This window comes from Ruditapes philippinarum, unplaced genomic scaffold, assembly GCF_026571515.1.
Source record: "Ruditapes philippinarum isolate M1 unplaced genomic scaffold, ASM2657151v2 ctg1475_1_1_1_1, whole genome shotgun sequence".
NCBI lineage: Eukaryota > Metazoa > Mollusca > Bivalvia > Venerida > Veneridae > Ruditapes > Ruditapes philippinarum.
The window spans coordinates 58,796-81,283 of record NW_026853495.1 but is presented as its reverse complement, the minus strand read 5'-3'; the positions used below and the strand labels follow the sequence as shown (position 1 = coordinate 81,283).

Sequence of the window (22,488 nt, the reverse complement as noted above, 5' to 3'; positions counted from 1 at the left end):
ATAATCATTCTTCTAATGGTCTTCAATGTGTTAATATCCTTTACTCTGTTCTATGACAAAACTTTTAATGAAAATTATTATTGACCCAATCAATATGACAAAAAAAGAACAAAAAAAACTACTTTTTAATTTACAAACTTTTTGTTATAAGACGGAAGTTTATATGTAAAATATTTGAATCGCAATTCGATAGTCACTATCCATTCTCAGACAATCTTAAATTCCAACTTATGCAATGTTATTGGGACATTAATTCAGTTATAACGTTTACCATACGGATTTCAACGGGAGCCATCTCTCAACGGGAACCAAAATTATGTCATTTTGAAATATTCACGGTGAAAATGTATGACATATTCAATGCTATCAGACGCTAATTTTAGCTATAAGTCAACATGACAAGGTGTTGAAGTGTATTTTGAAATGTTAAGTACTACGTTTAGCGCATGCTGTTAAGCATTCATTGAGGCCCTATCAGCATTTCTGTAAACATATTCTAATGATTATTTGATATTTCTCCATGAAGTATTTGAACCATTCCCACCCTTATAAATTAAATGGACTTATGCATCATCCATTTATAATTTTAGGGAACATTTTAAAATATCTTCTGACTGAACAGGGAACCGTGCAGACCATTTTCATACGACATAAAGGTGCTGTTTGAGATCTTGGTCTGCTCTGGTCGTATAGGTATACTTACTTGCTTTCAGCAGTCTAAAGATTTAATAAAAAAGGAAAAAGTCTGAGCTTTAAATTCCTTTTAGCGTAAAATGATGAGTTTTTGTAATGGTTTAATTCTTTAAACTGATCTTATGATCGATAACTACAATATAACGAGCACCAAACATTTTGCCTAGACAACATTCGGTACACTTTTCAAACGGCAATATTAAATTTGTACATGTTGTTTGTTGTATTAAGATTTATCACAATACTTATTTTCACAGTTACTAATTTTCGTCATAATTTAACATGGTATGTTCGTGGTATTTCATATTTTGACAAGAATTGAACTCTTAAGCACACTTAATGTCTGCCCTTTTTCTTATCAGAAAAAGGGAACAAGTTTCAAAGGAATAAAGTAAAAATCTGCAAATATATTTTTATAGTATCAGAAAAATCCTTACTTTTCATAAGGTGAAAAGTGTTTGTAGTTATGCAAATTTGCATCTTAGCATGGCTTGTAAACACGTATATTATAGCATTGTGAAAATGTGTGCCTTACTGGGCCTCAGTTACAAACTTCTTATGGTAACATATAAAAGAGGCCAATCGAAAAAGATAAATGATGATTTGTTTCGAACATGCAAATGAAAACAATAATATTTGTTTCGGCTATTGTGAGTCTCGCGTGGTGTTCGAAATTTCCTGGAATTAGAACTACGGAACATTTCGACAATGCTTTGGAGCTGGACGCACATGGGAACTATCTACTCTTCTGGAACTTTAATGACTCTCACGTGACGTTTGAACTGCATGTAAAAACAAAAGGTAGACTTTGTTCTTTTCCGATTTTTGTTTGTTTAAAAATACACCAAGGAATGAAAAATACCGAATGTTTAGCGCGAGCTTTAATGAATATGTGACAAAAGATCAAATGAATTTTGTTTTGTACCGAAGTAAATATTATTAGTTTTTATCGTTATGAATGTTAATGTTTAAACTATGTTATTTTTAGGATGGGTTGGATTTGGCCTTTCAAGCAATGGCAAGATGTTTCCAGCGGATGTTGTCGTAGGCTGGGTCCGGAATAATGGATCGGTGTATTTTTCTGTAAGAAGCAATAGTTAATGGTAACATTTAATCAAACTAAGTATAAAAAGGCAAAAGTAATATATCACATTTAAGTGAATCATGCCCGACAATAAGGTAACCAGTTCATGCTTACAGAACTATGACCAAGAATGACATCTAAATAAAAAAATTCAAACTTCCATGTAACAAAATGTATCTTTTTCCACAGCAAATATGTTACAGTGTAAAAAAAGGTACAAATAGATAAGAAAGGATTCACAGTACATTGATCACAAATACAAATTCAATTTCAAGTCTTCGTGTTTTATTTTTGTATTTTCGGAAAGAGTAATCATTGGCAATATGGCTCAACCAGTTTTTTTTGGTTCCTTTTGTTGGTGTATACTTCAGTTATAGAGAATGTATACTCTTTTTTGGCTAATGGAATTTAAAATACCACTTCGTTAACATTTAACTACTCCTTATAAACAATATAACATTCAGCGCTACTTACTTCCACTGATAAGCATCCAATATGTTTTAAAGTTATTATCAAAAAATAACTTAACACATGATTGTCACTTCTAAAGAAGAAAAAGAAAACATTTCTGAAGCAAAACTTACTTATTTTCGTTATAATGTATCCCAGGATCGCCATACAACAGCACATAGTATGCCAGTGATAGACAAATCACAAGACTGGGAGTTACTCCATGGCGAAGAGAATGAATTTGGCACAGTACTGAAATTTGTTAGAAAAATAAACACGTGCGACAAAGACGAGGACAAAGTGATTCCAGTAAGTGTCAAGTTTTGCTATACAAGTTACGACTGTTAGCATATAATGTTATTTTAGCCGTTCTGACCAAGTCTGGGTCTTGTATTCTTGTCCGATAATAAAACGTGAATTGCTAGTACAGAGGCTTTCATCATATTGCTTTATTCAAATCGTTTAAAACAATGAAGACTGACTCATTCATGCCATACGCTATCAACAGTTAGGCAGGTTTATTGAATTAAATATTATTCTAACGAAATAAGTTTTTTTTATAGATATTGGCATCGTTACTTACGACATTAAACATGTAGAAAACAGTATGAAAATACAAATCAAATCTTATTTGTGTCAATAAACCTTTGTGTTCTTTTTAAATAGCTAGACACAGTACGCCTCATCTATGCATACGGTCAAAATGATCCAAGTGACGATAACTCAATTACATATCACGGCACAACACGTGGGACCAAGAGTGCATCCATTCTTAGTCCAGAAACTGCTGACAAAACCAAATTACCTGACAATGTTAAATATTTTGACTTTCGGAACGGCAATGTAAGTAGAACAAGAACAATGAAGTGTGCTCACAGGCTACTTTGGTGAAAATATGTCCAAATAAAGCAGTTTGTTTCTTGGCGGTTTATGTTGAATATCACTTAAAATAGGCACAGTTTGCACCTTGTATGATTGGAAATAGGCGGAGTTTGAACCTTATACGATTGCAAATAGGCGGAGCTTGATCCTAATATGGTGTCAAATAAGTGGAGATTGGTCCCATTATAGTTTCAATAGACCTAGAGTGTTCTACATGTATTTGAAATTAGAAATATGTTTAATTAGGTGCTAATATGGCTCAAAATTAGTAAGCAAGTATTTGATATAACTGATTAAAGCAAATGATATTAGGAAATTTCTCTGTAAATTAAGATGGGATCAATCCGTTTAACGGTCATACATTTAAACTACTCGTATAACCAAACAGCCTTCACTTAAACACTTTGTTAATTAAAAATGATACACAAAACTATGCAGAACAATAATTCTAGACTGAATCAAATGTTGATAATCATGTTATGTCATTTAGTTTCTAGTACCAAGTGACAAGACAACCTACAACTGTAAAGGATTTAAAATACCAACGATAGGGAAACACCACATTATCAAGGTAAAACGACAACTTTCAAATTATAATGCAACATTTTAATTAATTAAATTCAACCATAAATCAACATTGAAATAAACTTTGTCTCATAATCACAAAATATTGATAAATGGAATATTTTTGTATAAAAAATTCTGTTTGCTTGAAATAGATTTTAAGAATACAGAAAAGATAAGAGATGTAGGTTATGCTAGTAAGAAGTGAGTTGGGACAGTGCATGTCTTATCTGGTCCAAGTATGCGAATATGGCAGACCTATTTCGTATATATATAACACATCCTGAAAAGCTGAAATAAAAACAACCATTTTTGTTTCTTTCCCAGTCGAAGCACAAAAATATTTTTCTACAAAAACGCCTTTAATTGGTAACACACTACTATATGTTTAATGCAGTAATAATTTATTTCAGTTCGAGGCAGTCATAACACCAGGCAATGAACAACATGTTCACCATATTGCTCTGTACCGGTGTAAAGTAGCAGATCCGGACCGCTGGGACGGGGTTTCAGGAATGTGTTACAAGAACAGAATCCTTCCACAATGTTACGAACAGACCATCGTCTGGGCAATTGGGGGAGAGGTTCATTTATATTTAGATGACCTTGACTCGTTTGATTTTACATCAAAATTTATGGCAAAATGATGTACAATATGTTTACAATACGTACTAAAGGAACTTTGCATTCTTCTCTAAAAAAGTTATCCAAACGTTGCTTTATCAATAGTTATTGTAACAAAATATCATTCAGATCGTCATTTTGAAACCTGAAAGATCCTGTAACACATTTTTTATGGTTAATATCATAAATATAATGCTCAATTGGAGATTTATCAATATTGTAAGTTCCAAAAAGCATTTTTTGTAAAGATATTACCGAATTTACATTTCATGTTAATAAAGGGAGTTTGTTAGAAATTTATTTTTTATAAAGTCTAAGTCAAATTTTTCAATAAGAAATGAGTGCATATATTTTAATGATAACATATAATGTGGAACATATTTTACATATTCTTCGATATTTGAAGATTGTTTTAGAAGTATAATTATATACATATACAATTTCACTTACTTGTGGTAACAACCTTAAATACAACATACAGGGTCTTTAATGACAGTAGTGTGACACGTAGAAACATGGAAGGGACTAGAAAAACCACGCCTACTAATTATGGCACATTTAGTTATTATACAAACATATTGTTTTGTTACTTATAAAAATAACACTTCGATATATATACATGTATGTATAACTTTAACTTGAAAAGCAATGGCCAATGACCTTGATGAATTTATGATACAATCAAAGAATTAATAATTTAAGATAAACTGATTGAATTGAATTCATACTTTTTGAATTAAGTACGAATTTTAGATTGAGCAAAGGTTGAGGTAATTTACAACTTTCTACAATATGTTTATCTTATTGGACCATATTAATTCTTTTCATTACGCATGCAAATGTCAATGACCCAAATTCAGTTTCTCATGTTTCTTTAACAAGTTTATTTCGTGCGTTTAGGCCTGGCTATTTTTTTATCTTGTTCCATATTTGTATAAAGGCTGCTTTATACATTTAATTATATTTATATATATCATTATTATACATGTATATATAAATATAATATTATATAGTATGATAACGTTGTAAAGGTTGAAAAATTGGGTTTTAAGTCTAAAACGAAGTTAAAATGAGAACTTTTAATGTGGAAACATGTGCATTCAACATAAGTTTGAATGGCGGATCCCACATATCTATTGAGGTTTAAACATAAAATAAACCGAAAGAAGTTTCTACATATCGCATTTACCTAGAAAAGAATAAACATGCAAACTGTAAATAATCGTTTTAGATATGTTTCTACTGTTATTCTTTGATTATGATAAACATTGATACTATAATTATGATATATATAATTCAATGTCATTTTAATTGCAGCCATATTATTTTCCTGATCACGTGGGATTTCCGTTTGGAGGCCCGGATGAAGATTCTTTCTTTGTCATGGAGACGCATTACGATAATCCGACTCAAAAAGCGCACTTGATCGACAACTCTGGTTTCCGGTTGACTATAACATCTAATCTACGACGGTATGATGCTGGTTTGTTAACGCTTGGCACAGTATCAGACGACACTCAGGTTGTGCCACCAGGCGTGACAGATTACGTGTTCAAGACATTTTGTACTGAAGACTGCTTAAATCTGGTATTGAAATTCTTTTGATCGTAAAAGTGTATTCCCTTTTTAGGTCAAAAAAGTAAAATAGAATAATTGTATTAAAATGCAAGATAATATACATGTAGTATATGTTTTATGAAAAATACAGCAGAGAGGTTTAACTAATATAGAAACTAACTAATAAAGGACCATATCAAGCTTTTTTTTCTCAAATATTCCGAACAGTGTAAAATGCAGAAGCAAGAGACTGTGTATTAATAAACACCTTTAGGTTTACATATTGGATACCGCTTATGCCGGTGCTACAGGGCGTGAGTGATGTTGAAATTTTATAATATCTCTCATGAACAGTTTATATCAAACTGAGTTTGCAATGTTCACATTATTTTGATGTATCCGTTGATTAAGACGTTGTTCCCGAGGGATCTCCAGATTTCCATATCTTATATCATTTATGGTGGTATATTTTCAGCTTAACATAATATTTTTTCATCATTAGGTTTGTCTATGATTACTGACATAATAATATAAAGAGCTTTGATATTTTACATATAGCTTCACCTTTTAGTCCTCTGCAAAAGTTCTATAACTCATGCGCCTTGCTTCAATCGGTTCTTGTCTCGAAATGTCACTCCTTTTATCATGTAGGAATACTGTCAATTATTGATACAAAACTAAATATTTTCGTTACTCGTAATTTTTTCCCCAAAGGGGGTTTTGCCAAAAGCAAAATGGGGAAATTAAAAGGGATTTGCCACACTCCAGCACGGGGACATCCCGATTTTCCCACCCGGATAAAACAACTAGACTTAAAAGAAATGGTACTGAAATGGGCCGGGCCTTTTTAATTTTCAGATGAAAAATTAAAGACTTTTAATTTTCCAAAAAAACACGTTCGTTTCCCCCAAAAGGGGGTGCCTATATTACCTATGAAATTCCCCACTATAATCTTATGTACAAGAAATAGGACGGATTTTAAATATTTGAGTATTTAAATTGTAACAGTATGTTATGTAATACGCAGATGTTTTTTAGTAGTAATATTCATTGCATCACATTCAAAACAAAACAGGTCCCCTTAATTTTGGATACATATTTAAAGAACATACATTTTGTTATAGCATGTGAACAATTAAACAATTTATTTGCAATAAAATAACATTCTTATTCTGTAAAGAGAGAAGCTTATTTATTCAGTTTATTTTCAATCTCATTCACTTGATGATGAGGAAAAAAAACGAACTGTTTGTTAATATATTTATAACGTTGGGTTAAGTTATAATTCGGGTCCGAACCGGATATCGGTTGTTTCAGGTAACCAAATAATATCATAATTTTTGAGGTGGAGAAATTAAGTTTTGTCAGCTTAGAGTTTTTAACTGACCTAAAATATCCTTTTGCAGGGTGACAGTTTACAAGTGGATTGTATATATGATACAAAAAACAGAAATAAAACGACATTTGTAAGTTGAGATCATTTTTTAAATTTTTTGTTTAAGGTAGACACTATATAAAAGGGGCTAGTGGCATATATAAAACGAGCCACTAGGCGTAATGTTTATTAAAGACAGCGGTTAAACTGTCATTTATCATGTCAATAATCATAACACAGAAAACTTCATTTACTATAAAAAAGAAATTGAAAATGTTTCATAAATTGAAAGTGGCCGTATATATTATTAGTTATAAGTTGCATGACCCTGTATAAACGGTTGTTTAGGAATATGATCCTAGCCGCAAGACGATAAATTTATTGCAAACAACCGTTTATAAACGGTCATACAACCTGTCAGGCATATTTATAATGAATTTATAATACAGCAAGTCAGAAAAGAAAGTGAGATTTCTTCATAAATTGACAGAAGCCGTGTATATAAAACTTTATTAACATCACGATTATCCAATGAAAAGCGACGTTATATAAAAAAAATTATAAAATTATAAAACATCATAATTATCCCTAGAAAAGCGACGTTACAAAGCGCAGTGTCATTAATGTCTTATCAAATATAAGTAGTAAAATGCCTCTGCATGGCACGAATTTGTGTAGATTTTTAATAAATATATGTAGGTTTGAAATAAATAAATGTAAGATTTAAATAAATATATGGAGATTTGAAATGAATATTTGTTGACTTGAAAAGGTAATTTTATGTTTCTGTATGGTTTAGGGCGGATTTTCAACTGAGGAAGAGATGTGTAACTCGTTCCTGTTTTACTACCCCAGGATAAAACTATCGGGCTGCTTTTCACGTCCTATGTTGGACAATTTCCCATTTGATACGACAAACGTAAGCATACTAGTTCCTAATTATACGATCGACTTATAACCGTGTAGAAACGGAAACACTGTATCATGTATTGCAAGTTTATACGATTCAACTTGTAAATTTGTTTTCTATAAAAGGAAGAAGATGCGATTACACATTGTGTAAGTACTGCTCAAAGGGTCTGCCTTTCAATCCAGGGACAATAGGTGTGTGTGCCCGAATCGGTTAATGCATATATTGTTTTGCGTATGAAATCATTACTGGACAATTCTTGGCGGACAAGATTGTAGTCAAAATATGTTGTCGGAATTTTTATACAATCGAGCACAAAGATATGTTTCAAGTCAACATCAATGCATTTATTCTTTTCATTTCTATAACTTTAGTTACATTTGACTTTTGACAATTGATATAAGCCTTTTCAAACCTTTCTCAGACTTTTTCCGAGCAACATTATCAAATGGAGTTACAGTAAATCGCACAGTTTCTGTTAACCTTTTTACAGTTGATAAATTGTTAGTCATTTAATGATAGTCAACTTAGAGTCAAGCGTCTAAAGTTTTGTGGTTAACAATAGATGCCCGCTTGATATGTTTTCTTGCAATAACGATCTGATTAATTTCCTTTGATAGTGTGATTCCCTGCCTACTATATTCCAGTAAGTAGAAACTAGGGGCAGGTAATAAGACTATATTTAGGTTATTTATTTTGAAAGTCGCCATATGACAATAACAATGTCTTTTTTCTTTAAACCCAGACAATTTTTTTTAAAGAATATGGCACCAAATAAAACGGCTCTACTATTTACCTGACATTGTAAAACCTTGTCTTTTTTCAGAAACACCAAGCGTTTGAGAACATTGACTGGAGTAGTAATTTGGACTACTTTCTGTCGCATGCCAACAATTGTACAAATGAGCAGTACTGCATCCCGGTAACTTAATCTTGTTTTATACACGATTTTCGATTTGTTTAAATAAATTTGATGATTGACGTCACAATGGTCAAAAATATCTCCAAGACTATTTATCATGGTACTTAATGAAAATGATTTAACTCATGTTATCATTTAGAAATATATCAAATTCTTGCTAGAATTCAAAAGCCATTTTTAAGATCTTTTTTTTTGTATTATGGCAGTATTAAAATATATATCTAAATATAATGTGTAACGTTACTTTTAGTTTTTGTTTTACAAAAAAATCAGAATGTATCTTACATGAAGGTAGCAAGCAAATTCACGCTTTAAATCACACATCTATTACAATTATTTCATATAAAGTACATACAAATCTTAGAAGACAGAAATTGTATCTTTTCTCTCTCTTCTCAGATACAAATATTTATTCATTTTTTAGCAGTACAATCTATTTTTTGTCATTCAAAAATGTTTTTTTTACAGCTACAGTGGCCGTTCCCGAAGTTTCAGCCGCCAGAAAACGAGAAGGAATACGTTCCACCGACAGATTGCAGTTCCTAATAATTTAAATGTTTGATCCTTTCCTAGAAGAGGAATTAAATATTTGGCAATGTTAGTGTTTTCAAAACTACATAACTATTAAAAAAGAAAAAAAACTGCCATTCAAATGGATTTAAATTTATGAAATAAAATTAATAAGCATCACGTTTTGCTTATTGTTTTATAACTTTCAATAATATAACGTTTGTAACAATATTATCAACAATATAAAGCTTTGCTGGTTGTTTTATAAATTTTAATAGCATCACGCTCTGCCAATTGTTTTATTGCTTTTACTGCAATTTGCCACATAATGTAAATCTATTTATTCAAGTTGATGTTTTGTTGCGTTTTGTCATGGGATTGAATGAAACAAAGCAAACAATCAAATTCTCGGCTTTAATGTTGGTATTTCTTACGTGGCTTGTTATAAAACGAGCATCTATAATACCTTATAAAGTATAGCATCAAATACGGAGAACAAAATGATATGCCGTCATTTATGATATAGCAATAATATGACAAAGGGAATATTCTGCTTTATCACTGTTTCATTTAGCCTTAAAATCATCTTTGATTTTGCTATTACTTATTTATTTAGACAGAATATTTTCTAATAGGCATACGTTTTTTGTATTGCAATAAATCAATAATAACATTGATATAATTATTTGCTCGATGTGAATATTTCATAATAGTTACATGTTTGGCAGTCGGAATAGTTACGATTAAATGTTGTTTGTCTGTATGATTTTACGTCGTTTTTATTTTCACAAATTTTTGGTTATATCTTGACTGTTAACCCACCTTACCTTTTCTTGATAATTAACCAGTTATTACCAAATTATATCCCCCAAGTGACCGACTACTAATCACATCTGTGAGAGGCAAACGTATATTATACTCAATATCAGAGATCACATGTCATGTGGAAATTTCTGCTCGCCCAAAGATTGGAAAACCAATTACAAAAAAGTCGAAAATGTAGTTTTTTGCGATCATTGAATTTTTTTATTCCGATGCTATCTCTTTTTAGCTGAGATTGGTCCAGCTTTCATAGAAATAAAGATATAATATTTGTAATGTCGAACATAATATGAATTTGATAAAAGAAGCCACCCCCTGTAAAATAAATAAATAAATAAAATAAGATATAAAATAAGCTCACACATTTCGTCTTAATCAAACGTCAGAAATATAGGCACGTTTTTTTTTTCCATATTATGCACAGACTGTATGTTTTTTAAAAGCAAGGAACAAATCACGTTTATCAACTCTAATTGATTGAAAAATCCCCCCCAAAAAATGTGTGGCAAATCAGATCATCTCGTTAACAAGTCTGCGTAACTGGAATAATTAGCAACGAAAAACTGAAACGAAGATAGAATATTTTTGTTAAACATTCAACAAAATTCAAATATTTATTATATTTTTGCGACACGATCATTATCAAAAAAAACTTTGAAAAAAAAACAAAAACATTTAGACTTTTCTGTAATTGGATTTCCAAATATTTGTTTTGTGACAATGTCCGTAAATACTTATTTAGTATTAACATACAATGAAAATTTGAAATAGAATTCCAAAGACCTCGTTAGTTCTGTTTCAAAAGTATGTAAATCGCACAATTTATCTTTATTTACTGACGGCAGCCTCTATTGAAATTTACCATCAGTTTTGTTATATAAAATTAACGTCTACGGTAACTTTGAAAAAAAGATATTTTTTTTTCTTTTGATACCATCTAGTGAACTTCAAAAACTGTATTCTAATAAATCTTAGTCTAGAGTCCTAGTGTTCAGTGTCCATGCGGTTAAACAAAATTGCAACACCCCTATATCAAAAGCAACAGTAGTATAGGGGTCTCTTTGGCGCCACGAGTGCGCATGCGCGGCGGCCATGTTGTTTTCCTATTAATAGTAACTCATTTGCATAGAAGAAATGACCTCACTACACAGGCGCGGCGGGCCATGTTGAATAACAGAGGCGCGGCGGCCCATTTTGGAATTCTATTTTTAAGAACTGACATCAATCACGTTATAAATAGAAACGCGAATAAAAAAATATCTCCCCGGAAGTATACGGAGCTGACTCGTATACACGATTTAGGGCTTGAATCGCGCACATTTGAGGGTCAGGTGCTCGGCCCTAAACGGAGAGATGACAAGATAAAACAAAGAAATAAAAATTTATTTCTTATTATCAAAACGTAATCAAGTAGTAATAAAGTAAATGAAAATTGTTTATAATAAAAAAGTTAATTTATAACAATATTTAAATATCATATAGATTTATCCATACACGAATTGAAAACCTATTTTAAAAAAAAACTATATTGATGCAAAAATAAAATATATAAAACGAAACCGATCTTAGGGCTTGAATCGTGGAATTGAGGGTCAGGTCCTCGGCCCTAAGACGGAGAGATAATTACCATTATGACAGATAAAAGAAAATGTTTGTAAATAGATACGTACTTAACATTTTAATTTTATAAAAAAATAGTTTTTTTAATAGGTTTCAAATAATATTGATACAAAATATAACTCGTTTAGCTTACCTACATTTAGTAAGGAAATGACTGTCATAGCGTAACGTTCTTGTGAGACTGCGGCATGAATGTCTATTTTTAGTAGGCGGTATTTCACAACCAAACCAGGAGCTATTTCATCAGCCCCCTACGCGGGTGGTCAATGAAAGAAAAAGGCATTAAGTACAGTCGCCGGGCTCAGTCCTTAGATTCCCACAATACCTTAGCGGCACTATGTTGAACAAAAAAGAACCCCTTTATCCTTTTCGTTACTAAATAATACACTTTTCAATTTAATCACAAAAAGAATCTATTATCCCTTTTCAAACGCAGCGGACCCGTTCAAGTACAGTCGCCAAACTTAGCCCCTAAGATTTACAATACCTAGCGGAAAACTATGTTGAACAAAAACCCTTTATCCTTCCCGTTAGCTTAAATATAGCTTTTATTAATCACAAAAGATAAATAATAATTGACGGAAACCTTTTCTGTTTACGGTTGATAAACCGGAGGGGATGAATTAATTGAAATATGGACCAATGAAGATGGTTTATTTTTACAAACGCATCAATTATACAGATTCTGCCGAAACTAAGGCTTGTTTTTGGTATCAAATGAAACGTCTTAAGCCGCTCTTTAAAATGAATACGGACTTAAAATCGAAATTAAAATCACGTCATGCGTAAAAATCATTAAAAAATAACTAAAATAAGCTTACCCCCAGTCTTTACTCTTGCCTATCAAACTAATTTATGACAGTTACTATAGCCTATCGTTAAAACGGTCCAGTTACGACAGGTTTAAAACCGGTATTGCTATTTTTGATTAGCCAATGAAATTGAAAAGAACGAGGTTTTTAAACCATTTTTTTTAAAGTTCAATAAAACCCTTAGATTTATAATGGCCGTTTGAAAGAATCTCTGCCAGTAGAATAACAGAAAATTTGTAATTATTTATATAGATCTAATGCTTTTAACTGTTTCTTCCTGAGATAAGGAGAAGTTTCAATATGGGCAAGACAAAATTTCACTCCATGCGGAAAAACGCGCATTAACTTTTTTCGTTTATGGAACGAAACATAGTCATTGGTTTGTTATCAAATTGAAGGGTCTTTGACGAGAAAATACATTCTGACGCTGGCGATAGTAAAGTTCATACTGGAAGTCAAAATCACTCATGGGCGTAAAAAATATATATTTTGCGTTTAAATCTAGAGCAACCCCGAATCCGATTATGAATTTTTAATTGTTATGACTACCAATTGAAAAGAACAGTTCATTACCTTTAATGTACACCCCCATTGTCGATTCGATTTTGCAGCCGTTTTTTGAGTTATGGACGCAAGAGCGATTTTAGACCCTAAATTGCGAAAGTCAATAAAAACGTTACAACTGTTTTTCCAATCGATTCGTCTCGTCGCGCTGATAAAGAAAATATATAGTTTTATTGGTTTATCTTTTACCGTTTTTGTGTAATTCGAGTTTAAAGTCACCGGAAGTGACGTCACAGAAATTTCAAAAATCGATTTCTTCGTTTTTACTTGACCGAATATATACGTGTTTGGTATCGTTGGAAAAGCATTTTACCACACCTGTTACCTGACGCTATTTAAAAGGCCATTGGAGCGGAACTGAAATCACTGAAGCGTAAAAACGTGTTTTCTGTACCACGCCTGGACCGATCTTAGGCGTGTTGGTATCAAATATGAAATGTCTCAAGCCGCTCTTTATGAATACGGACTAAAATCGAAATTAAAATCACTCATGCGTAAAAATCATTAAAAATAACTAAAATAAGCTTACCCCAGTCTTTACTCCTCGCAATCTAAAAATCGGAAATGAATGAAATCGCTACGGTTAATCGTAATAAATGGAGTAAAAAGAAGCGTTCTGATTAGTCACTGATAAGACAGTACTTGCCACATTTTCATTAGTCTAAAAACTGCAACATGATTGGACTAAACAGAGAGAGGCGGGGACTAGTTGTCTTGTATTACGGGGCAAATAGCAGTAGCATAAGGCTATTCTTATGGGAATAAATAAAAACAAAACACATGGTAATTTATATTTTTATTTTTCATACAGAACATTGTTTTTAAAAACTAGTGATATACTTGTTTTTGTCACTTCTTTTTTCTAATTAGTTTCTTCATTTTAGACACTACTGAACGATCATTTGTGCTTCTTTCTGATACGGAAATCAAATTCTTTGACGATGTTTTTCAAAGTCTTTCCCTGGATATCGTTTTATGACATAGTATGCGCAGTAGAGGCCAGCACACATTAGACGAAAGTTGTTGTAGGGTTGGCCGGAAGTTTCTGAGATTTTTTCTTGTTAAGTATCTTATCAAATCCCCAACGCCATAGCTTTTTCTGGACTTTTCCAACCGAGTCGAAATATTCGTAAGGTCCGTGTCCTAGGAAAATAGAAAACTACCCAATGTTTTTTCCCGGTCCGTTACTCGTAATACTGTGTTTGAAATCAACAAATCTTCCGTTTTGTTTACGAATTTCATCAGCCGCACACACTGTCACTGGGTATCTTTTCAATATATTTTCTAGCTGGTAATTATCCATTTTAGAAAGTGAACCGAGTCCAGTCAATATCCGTTTTAACGCTTCTTAGGTCCGACGTTTCTATAATTGGAATCCCAAAGTAATCGTTTTACTTCCGACTTTGCCATTTCAACCGCTTGAGCCACGGGGCTAACCATAAATTAACCACAGGGCGTTGGTGCCATTTTGAAGCTTCTCTTCCGTTTCTTTAAAGCTTTTTCTTCCGTTTCTTTGAAGCTTCGTTTCTAGTGTCACGAGGCCTTCTACGCGAATTACCGCTACCTATAATGTACGCGGCCTCTATGATCGGGTGTCACGTAACCGTCTCTCAAATCTTTAAAAATGCTGATACCATTTATTCTGGGTCATTTATATACGGCACCCATTTTTGTTGTTTATGATCGTACACCTCTATGGAACCCATTGTTGTGTTTTGAAAGTAAAGGGAGCAAAATCATCTTTTTACGAATATTTTTATTTTCCATCTTGATTGTGTGATCTTCATTGTCATCATCTTTATTATTCTCACCATTAAAATCCTTGATGTCGTGATTAGGCCATAACGCCTCAAACCGGTCTTTTCTAAGTTTAACGCTTTTGTCGGATTGAATTCTTCAATGGTCATGTTCGTGCTGATGTCTAAGTTTCTTCGCTGACTGGAAAATTTGTTGCTGAGTGGGGTCCGTCTTGTAATGCGTAAAAGTCAATCAGAAACTGGGCATAATTTTGTCTCATCTTCTTTCTCAAATGTGGCAACGCATCATTAGGCAGTGCGCGAGCATAAGCCTCATCAAAAGAGTACTCTTGATCTATGTAACTGTTTAGCCCGTCTTTAAATTGTTCTTTACAAGATGTTCGTAAAGGCTTTTGAAAATCTTCTATCCCATATGTCATGAACGTTTGCGTTCTTCTTTTGAGCTAATTCTTTTATTTACGCTTAAACCAGGAGGTCCGCATAAAAAAAGCTTGTCTTTTACACCTCCTATCACCACCCTCTAATGCTCTTTATCAAAGTATCATCAAATCTGCATGCTTCAATCATCAAATTTGCATCTTCATCATCAATCATCATCATCCATTTTATCGTGTCCGTGGGTCAAACGAATTACCTTCCACCGGTGTAACTGGTTTCTCCGGAGGTTTATCCATCCGTTTTCTAAGTTCAGGGGATTGTTGGCCTCGCAAAAATGTCATTACGTAAACGATTATGTTCAGGTTGTACTGGAAAATTTAAAAGATCTATTAGCCCAAATAAACCGTTTAACGTTTTCGACGTAGCTTGGGTTCGAACCCGTTTCATAAAAATGGCAACTTGATGTGGGATATAAATTCTTTTGGCCAATGTTCGCCACTTGCTGTCTGTCGGTAGGATTATTGAACAATATCAGGTACTGGGTTATTTAAAAGATATGTCCCTGCAAGCTTTTCCTTGAGGAAATAAATTCTGGGTGAGATATAAAAAGATATGTTTCTGTGGTGACTGGCCCTTGGTAAAAAGATCAGCAATTCTTTGGATCGCATTTGGCTTCTGTCATTAAATCGTCAAAAAACAATCAAGTTCCTTTTACGGGTATTAATATACTCTTGACTATTCAAGTAGTCGGGGATACCTGCGTACAAATTCTATCCAGGTATTCTACGTTGAAGTTCATCGTACAGAGGCTGCCATTGCCCGTAACACGCATATTGATGCGCTCTGGTGGCGGATTTACTAGATCGGATAAAAGCAGTGTTTTAGTCCATTCAGTTTTTTCCACTACCACTAGGCCCGGAGACGACCATGGAAAAATGGGTGTTGAAAATTCATCTTTTCTGAAGTGTCCCTATGAGGGTGATTTTGTTGGCGGATAAAGAATCACTTTTAACAGTGTCATCACTCCCAGTACATAACGTTGATGTTCTCAGCATGACGTCACGTCTTGAGAAAGATTGCTGGCAAACAGAACACTGATTCATTATTAAAGTGGTCACAGAAGTAACACTGCGGTATTCTTCCCATCTATTGATATGATCATCCTTCTTACGCTGTAGACAGTTTTCTTTGTGATGGCGGCGGTGGAGGTGGGCGGCGGCGGCGGTGGAGGTGGCGGTTGCGGCGGCGGTGGCGGCGGTGGCGGCGGCGGCGGTGGCGGCGGCAGCGGCGGCGGTGGCGGTGACTAAAAGAATTACACTCTTAATTCATGTAATCTCTCCGCTACAATATAAACGGAAATATGTATTTACTTATTATACTTTACTCTTTCCGTAGTGTCATGACCTTGTTTATACTTGAAGTAAACCTCTTTAGGCTTATCCACTGAAGTAGGTTCAAGTCTATGCCGCGAATTGTAGCCGTTCCATTAATGAACTCTCTAATATCTAGGAATACATAATTAGCCTGACTGCACACTGTAGCATATAAATTGTCTTGAAGATGAAACTGCTCAACAAAAGTACATACAGTTTGGTTCAAGTTTGGTCGTATGTTTCCATCGTTGGCTGGTACACCACAATCCGAGTACACGTAAATCAAGAAAACAGGTATAGTACATATCAAGGCAATCACAATAATCCCTATCCATTTGATAAAGTTTAAATGATAATGCAGGGATGTGTTTCGAAATGAAACACTTTCCTCAACGTCAACATTTTTCCAAGATTTGACGCATTTCATAGCCAATCATTAAGTGTTTCTGGTTGCCAATGCACCCGCCGCTAGAGTTCTGAAGTCAGAATGACGAAAGGGGCTAAAGTGCTCTCTTATATACTCTCCCACTGGGCAAGTCATATCTATTTTTTGGTAAGAACGTCATCGTTCTCCATTTTAATTGGTTGATAAAAAAAATAGCAATACCGGTTTAAACCTGTCGTAACTGGACCAAAAACGATAGGCTATAGTAACTTGTCATAAATAGTTTGATAGGCGAGGAGTAAAGACTGGGGGTAAGCTTATTTTAGTTATTTTAATGATTTTTTACGCATGAGTGATTTTAATTTCGATTTTAGTCCGTATTCATAAAGAGCGGCTTGAGACATTTCATTTGATACCAAACACGCCTAAGATCGGTCCAGGCGTGGTACAGAAAACACGTTTTTACGCTTCAGTGATTTCAGTTCCGGTCCAATGGCTTTTTAAAATAGCGTCAGGTAACAGGTGTGGTAAAATGCTTTCCAACGATACCAAACACGTATATATTCGGTCAAAGTAATAACGAAGAAATCGATTTTGAAATTTCTGTGACGTCACTTCCGGTGACTTTAAACTCGAATTACACAAAAACGGTAAAAGATAAACCCATAAAACTATATATTTTCTTTATCAGCGCGACGAGACGAATCGATTGGAAAACAGTTGTAACGTTTTTATTGACTTTCGCAATTTAGAGTCTAAAATCGCTCTTGCGTCATAACTCAAAAACGGCTGAAAATCGAATCGACAATGGGGTGTACATTAAAGGTAATGAACTGTTCTTTTCAATTGGTAGTCAACAATTAAAAATCATATCGGATTCGGTTGCTCTAGTAACCAAAATATATATTTTTTACGCATGAGTGATTTTGACTTCCAGTATGAACTTTACTATCGCCAGCGTCAGAATGTACTCGTCAAGACCTTCAATTTGATAACAAACATGACTATGTTTCGTTCATAAACGAAAAAAGTTATGCGCGTTTTTCCGCATGAGTGATTTTGTCTGCCATATTGAAACTCTCCTATCTCAGAAACAGTAAAAGATAGATCTATATAATAATACATTTTCTGTATCTACTGGCAGAGAGATCTTTCAAACGGCATATAAATCTAAGGGTTTTATGAACTTTAAAAAAAAAATGGTTTAAAAAACCTCGTTCTTCAATTTCATTGGCTAATCAAAAATAGCAATACCGGTTTAAACCTGTCGTAACTGGACCGTTTAAACGATAGGCTATAGTAACTTGTCATAAATAGTTTGATAGGCAAGGAGTAAAGACTGGGGTAAGCTTATTTTAGTTATTTTAATGATTTTTACGCATGAGTGATTTTAATTTCGATTTTAGTCCGTATTCATAAAGAGCGGCTTAAGACGTTTCATTTGATACCAAACACGCCTTAGTTCGGCAGAATCTGTATAATTGATGCGTTGTAAAAATAAACCATCTTCATTGGTCCATATTTCAATTAATTCATCCCCTCCGGTTTATCAACCGTAACAGAAAAGGTCCGTCAATTCTATTAATCTTTTGTGATTAATGAAAAGCTATATTTAGTAACGAAGGATAAAGGGGTTTTTGTTCAACATAGTTCCGCTAGGTATTGTAAATCTAGACTAAGTGGCGACTGTACTTGACGGTCGCTGCGTTTGAAAGGATAATAGATTCTTTTGTGATTAATAAAAAGTTATATTTAGTAACGAAGGATAAAGGGTTTTTGTTCAACATAGTGCCGCTAGAAATTGTGAATCTAGACTGAGCGGCGACTGTACTTAATGCCTTTTTCTTTCATTGACACCCGCGTGGGGCTGATGAAATAGCTCCTGGTGGTTGTGAAATACCGCGACTAAAAATAGATCATGCGCAGTCTACAAGAACGTTACGCTATGACAGTCATTTCCTTACTAAATGTAGGTAAGTAAACGAGTTATATTTGTATCAATATTATTTTGAACCTATTAAAAAACTATTTTTTATAAATTAAAATGTTAAGTACGTATCTATTTACAAACATTTCTTTTATCTGTCATAATGGTAATTATCTCTCCGTCTAGGGCCGAGGACCTGACCCTCAATGTCCGCGATTCAAGCCCTAAATCGTGTATACGAGTCAGCTCCGTATACTTCCGGGAGATATTTTTTTATTTGCGTTTCTATTTATAACGTGATGATGTCAGTCTTAAAATAGAATTCAAAATGGCCGCCGCGCGTCTGTTATTCAACATGGCCGCCGCGCCTGTGTAGTGAGGTCATTTCTTCTATGCAAATGAGTTACTATTAATAGAAAACAACATGGCCGCCGCGCATGCGCACTCGTGGCGCCAAAGAGACCCCTATACTACTAGCAACAAAGACAACAACAAAAACATATTTATTTTTTGTTGCATCATGATTTAAAAACACCATTGTGATACTTTTACAAAAATCCTTTAGGCCACCTACAAACTTTAATATAAATCAAATTTAAGATAGACCTAATATCTTTGTTATAATTTGATTTTTATACGTTGAAATAAATTAATAAAATTAGATCTACAAAATAAAAATAAAAAGATAAATAATAAAAAAATAGCAATAATTAGAATTACTGTATTGGTGTAGAAAGTATAGAGCACCTATTTTGGGACTGCCAAACGGTACAAATATTCTGGAATAATTTATTCAAATGGCTTAATGAAATAGCAATAAATGTTACGTATGACAATTTTACATCTTTCTTTCTTGCTAAAGATAAGAAAACATCGTATATTTTGCTCTTTTTAAAAATATTACATTTATACCAATAAATTAAAATAACAAACTCCAGATATAAGTAAACAGATAAAAAAATTGAAAGATTTGTTGCGTTACAAAATGATACATTAGAAGAATTTGAAAATTGCTGGATAAAACTTATTGAATTGTTTGATATCTAAATAGTACATGCAGAGAAAAATGCTACCAAAGCAGTTTATTTACTATTTTCTTTTTCACCCTTTTGCCCCTTTTCTTGTGTAATTGTGTAAATGAATGAACCTCTTAACTTTTAAAGATGTCTTATATATTCTGATATAATACCTAACTAAAAGCATATCAAAATTAGTTTAATTTTAATTATCTACATATCAATGTAAATGCTAAAGTTATCACTGTTTGTATTCTTAAAAAATAGACGGCTAAAGTATGTTTACCAGTAATAAGTAAAATAATAATTAAAAGTACAATTTCGGAGTTTTTAAAAATATTTACATTTTATCGTATTCTGCGGAGAGATTCAGGCTTTAAAACATGATCTTGCTGTGGTATCATATCGTCCGCCATTTTGTAAGTACAACAGTGTTAGTTTTAACAGATATATACCGGATTTAATAAGTTTAGAATTATCTGAAGCTCCTGTAACACAATTTATTTATGATTTTTATATCATAAATATGATGCCCAAATTACGATTTATCAATTTTGTAAGTTCCAAAAAAACAACAATATTTATAAAGATATTACCGAATTTAACATTTCATGTAAATAAAGGGAGGTAATAAAAATATTTTCTATAAAGTCTAAGTCAAATTTTTCAATAAGAAATGAATGCATACAATATGTACAAATAATTGTAGTACATATATTACATATTCTTCGATGCTTAAAAATCGTTTTATAAGCATAATTATATACATTTATATTATAAATTATTATAATTTAAAGTGTGGTATACAGCCTTAATTACAGCATACATGATCTTTAAGAAAATCAGAATTGATAGGATAGATATCAATAATGAAGAACGCTTAACATAAAATCATAGAAATGTTATTTCTTATAAAGCCAACCTAGATTTATTGCAATTACTAGACTATTTGCATATTGCGTATCGTCCTAGCATCGAACTATTAAGTTTAGTTTGGTTTATTTATTTGTTTGGAAAAAACATAACTTGTCCTCCAGGAAAAAGTAGGAATTATGAAATATTTAATGATAAGTAGTCCAAAAGGCATGATGGGATAAGATCATATCATGAAACGATTAGTGTGTAATACAATCCTTTCTAACACTTGAATGAATAAGCACCAATCATTCTCTTAAACTAATGAATTATTTAAACCTTACAAAACTATTGTTTGCACTTCATAAGAAAAAAAAAGATTGATGTGCCTTTAAAAAGCGATAAGCTCGTATTTCAAGTACATGTAATGTGGTTTTGTTTGTTTCACAAATTCAAAATTTCAGGATTCCAAATGAAGCATATGAATTTGAGAACAAAAGAAATTGAGAATTTCAAATATTAATTTGTACAAACTGTGAAGTTATACAGTGAAAGTTGAGAAAACCGTACGGCTTCCGGACCGAGGGTTATGTCCGGTTTTCTCAGTGGTCCGGTATTCTCAATGTCCCCTTAAGCTGTTCAGGATCCTGTTTTAATTGTTTTTGTCCTATTGTTGCATATAAATATAATAAAATTTTTGATTTAAACGAACAGCAATAACCTCATAATAATAAAGTCCGATTTCATTTGCATATGTTTAATACATTTGGGTAATGAATAATGATTTAACAAACATAGTTTACTTGTTTGTTTGTTTGTTTGTTTGTTTATAATAATTCCCCCATTGTAAATATTGCCGATACCATATTTGTCTGATAAAGATTTTTAAAGTACATATAGGTCTCGGCAAAGTTTCACTGTTTTTTTATTAATTTAACTTTTTCACTTATAGACAACTCTCGTTGAATTATTTTCGGCCATGGAATAGAACTTAGCGCCAATAAATGTCGTTTCCGTTGCCTTCTTATTTTGGGAAATGAATATACAAAAAGCAACGCAATATGAAATTTAATACTCTATTTGTTATTCATACTGGTTTTAACTTATCAATTCCTCGTGCATTTTGGCATTTATATAAAACGGTATACCTTACAATAAATCAAACTGAAAAGAGACATAATAAACAAATCAGACAATCATTGTTCCGTTACCGCTCACTTAGCGTATTAGACACAACCCAATTGATAAGTACACAAGGTTATTCACACCTTTGTCGTCCGGTATTGTCAGGGTAATTGTCTATATAATTGACTTTGCAGGCCCCTATCAACTATCCGATATTCGGTTTTTACAGATTCCGGTATTGTCAATGTTTAATACAATAGTTTGAAGAAGGGAAAACTTGGAA

At 32.9% G+C, this 22,488-nt stretch overlaps 1 protein-coding gene across 1 annotated transcript in view; it reads left to right on the top strand.

Annotated features, from left to right (window-relative positions):
* The first annotated feature begins 1,278 nt into the window (after nt 1-1,278).
* The window catches only part of LOC132737053 (uncharacterized), a 37,234-nt gene continuing 16,024 nt past the window's right edge, over nt 1,279-22,488 (top strand). The window contains exons 1-10 of the mRNA XM_060724285.1: nt 1,279-1,494; nt 1,682-1,776; nt 2,387-2,536; nt 2,894-3,070; nt 3,600-3,680; nt 4,087-4,257; nt 5,615-5,884; nt 8,029-8,148; nt 8,966-9,061; nt 16,703-16,823. Of these exons, the coding sequence (XP_060580268.1) occupies nt 1,308-1,494; nt 1,682-1,776; nt 2,387-2,536; nt 2,894-3,070; nt 3,600-3,680; nt 4,087-4,257; nt 5,615-5,884; nt 8,029-8,148; nt 8,966-9,061; nt 16,703-16,823 (1,468 nt within the window). The 5' untranslated portion in view covers nt 1,279-1,307. The remainder of the gene's footprint in view (nt 1,495-1,681; nt 1,777-2,386; nt 2,537-2,893; nt 3,071-3,599; nt 3,681-4,086; nt 4,258-5,614; nt 5,885-8,028; nt 8,149-8,965; nt 9,062-16,702; nt 16,824-22,488) is intronic.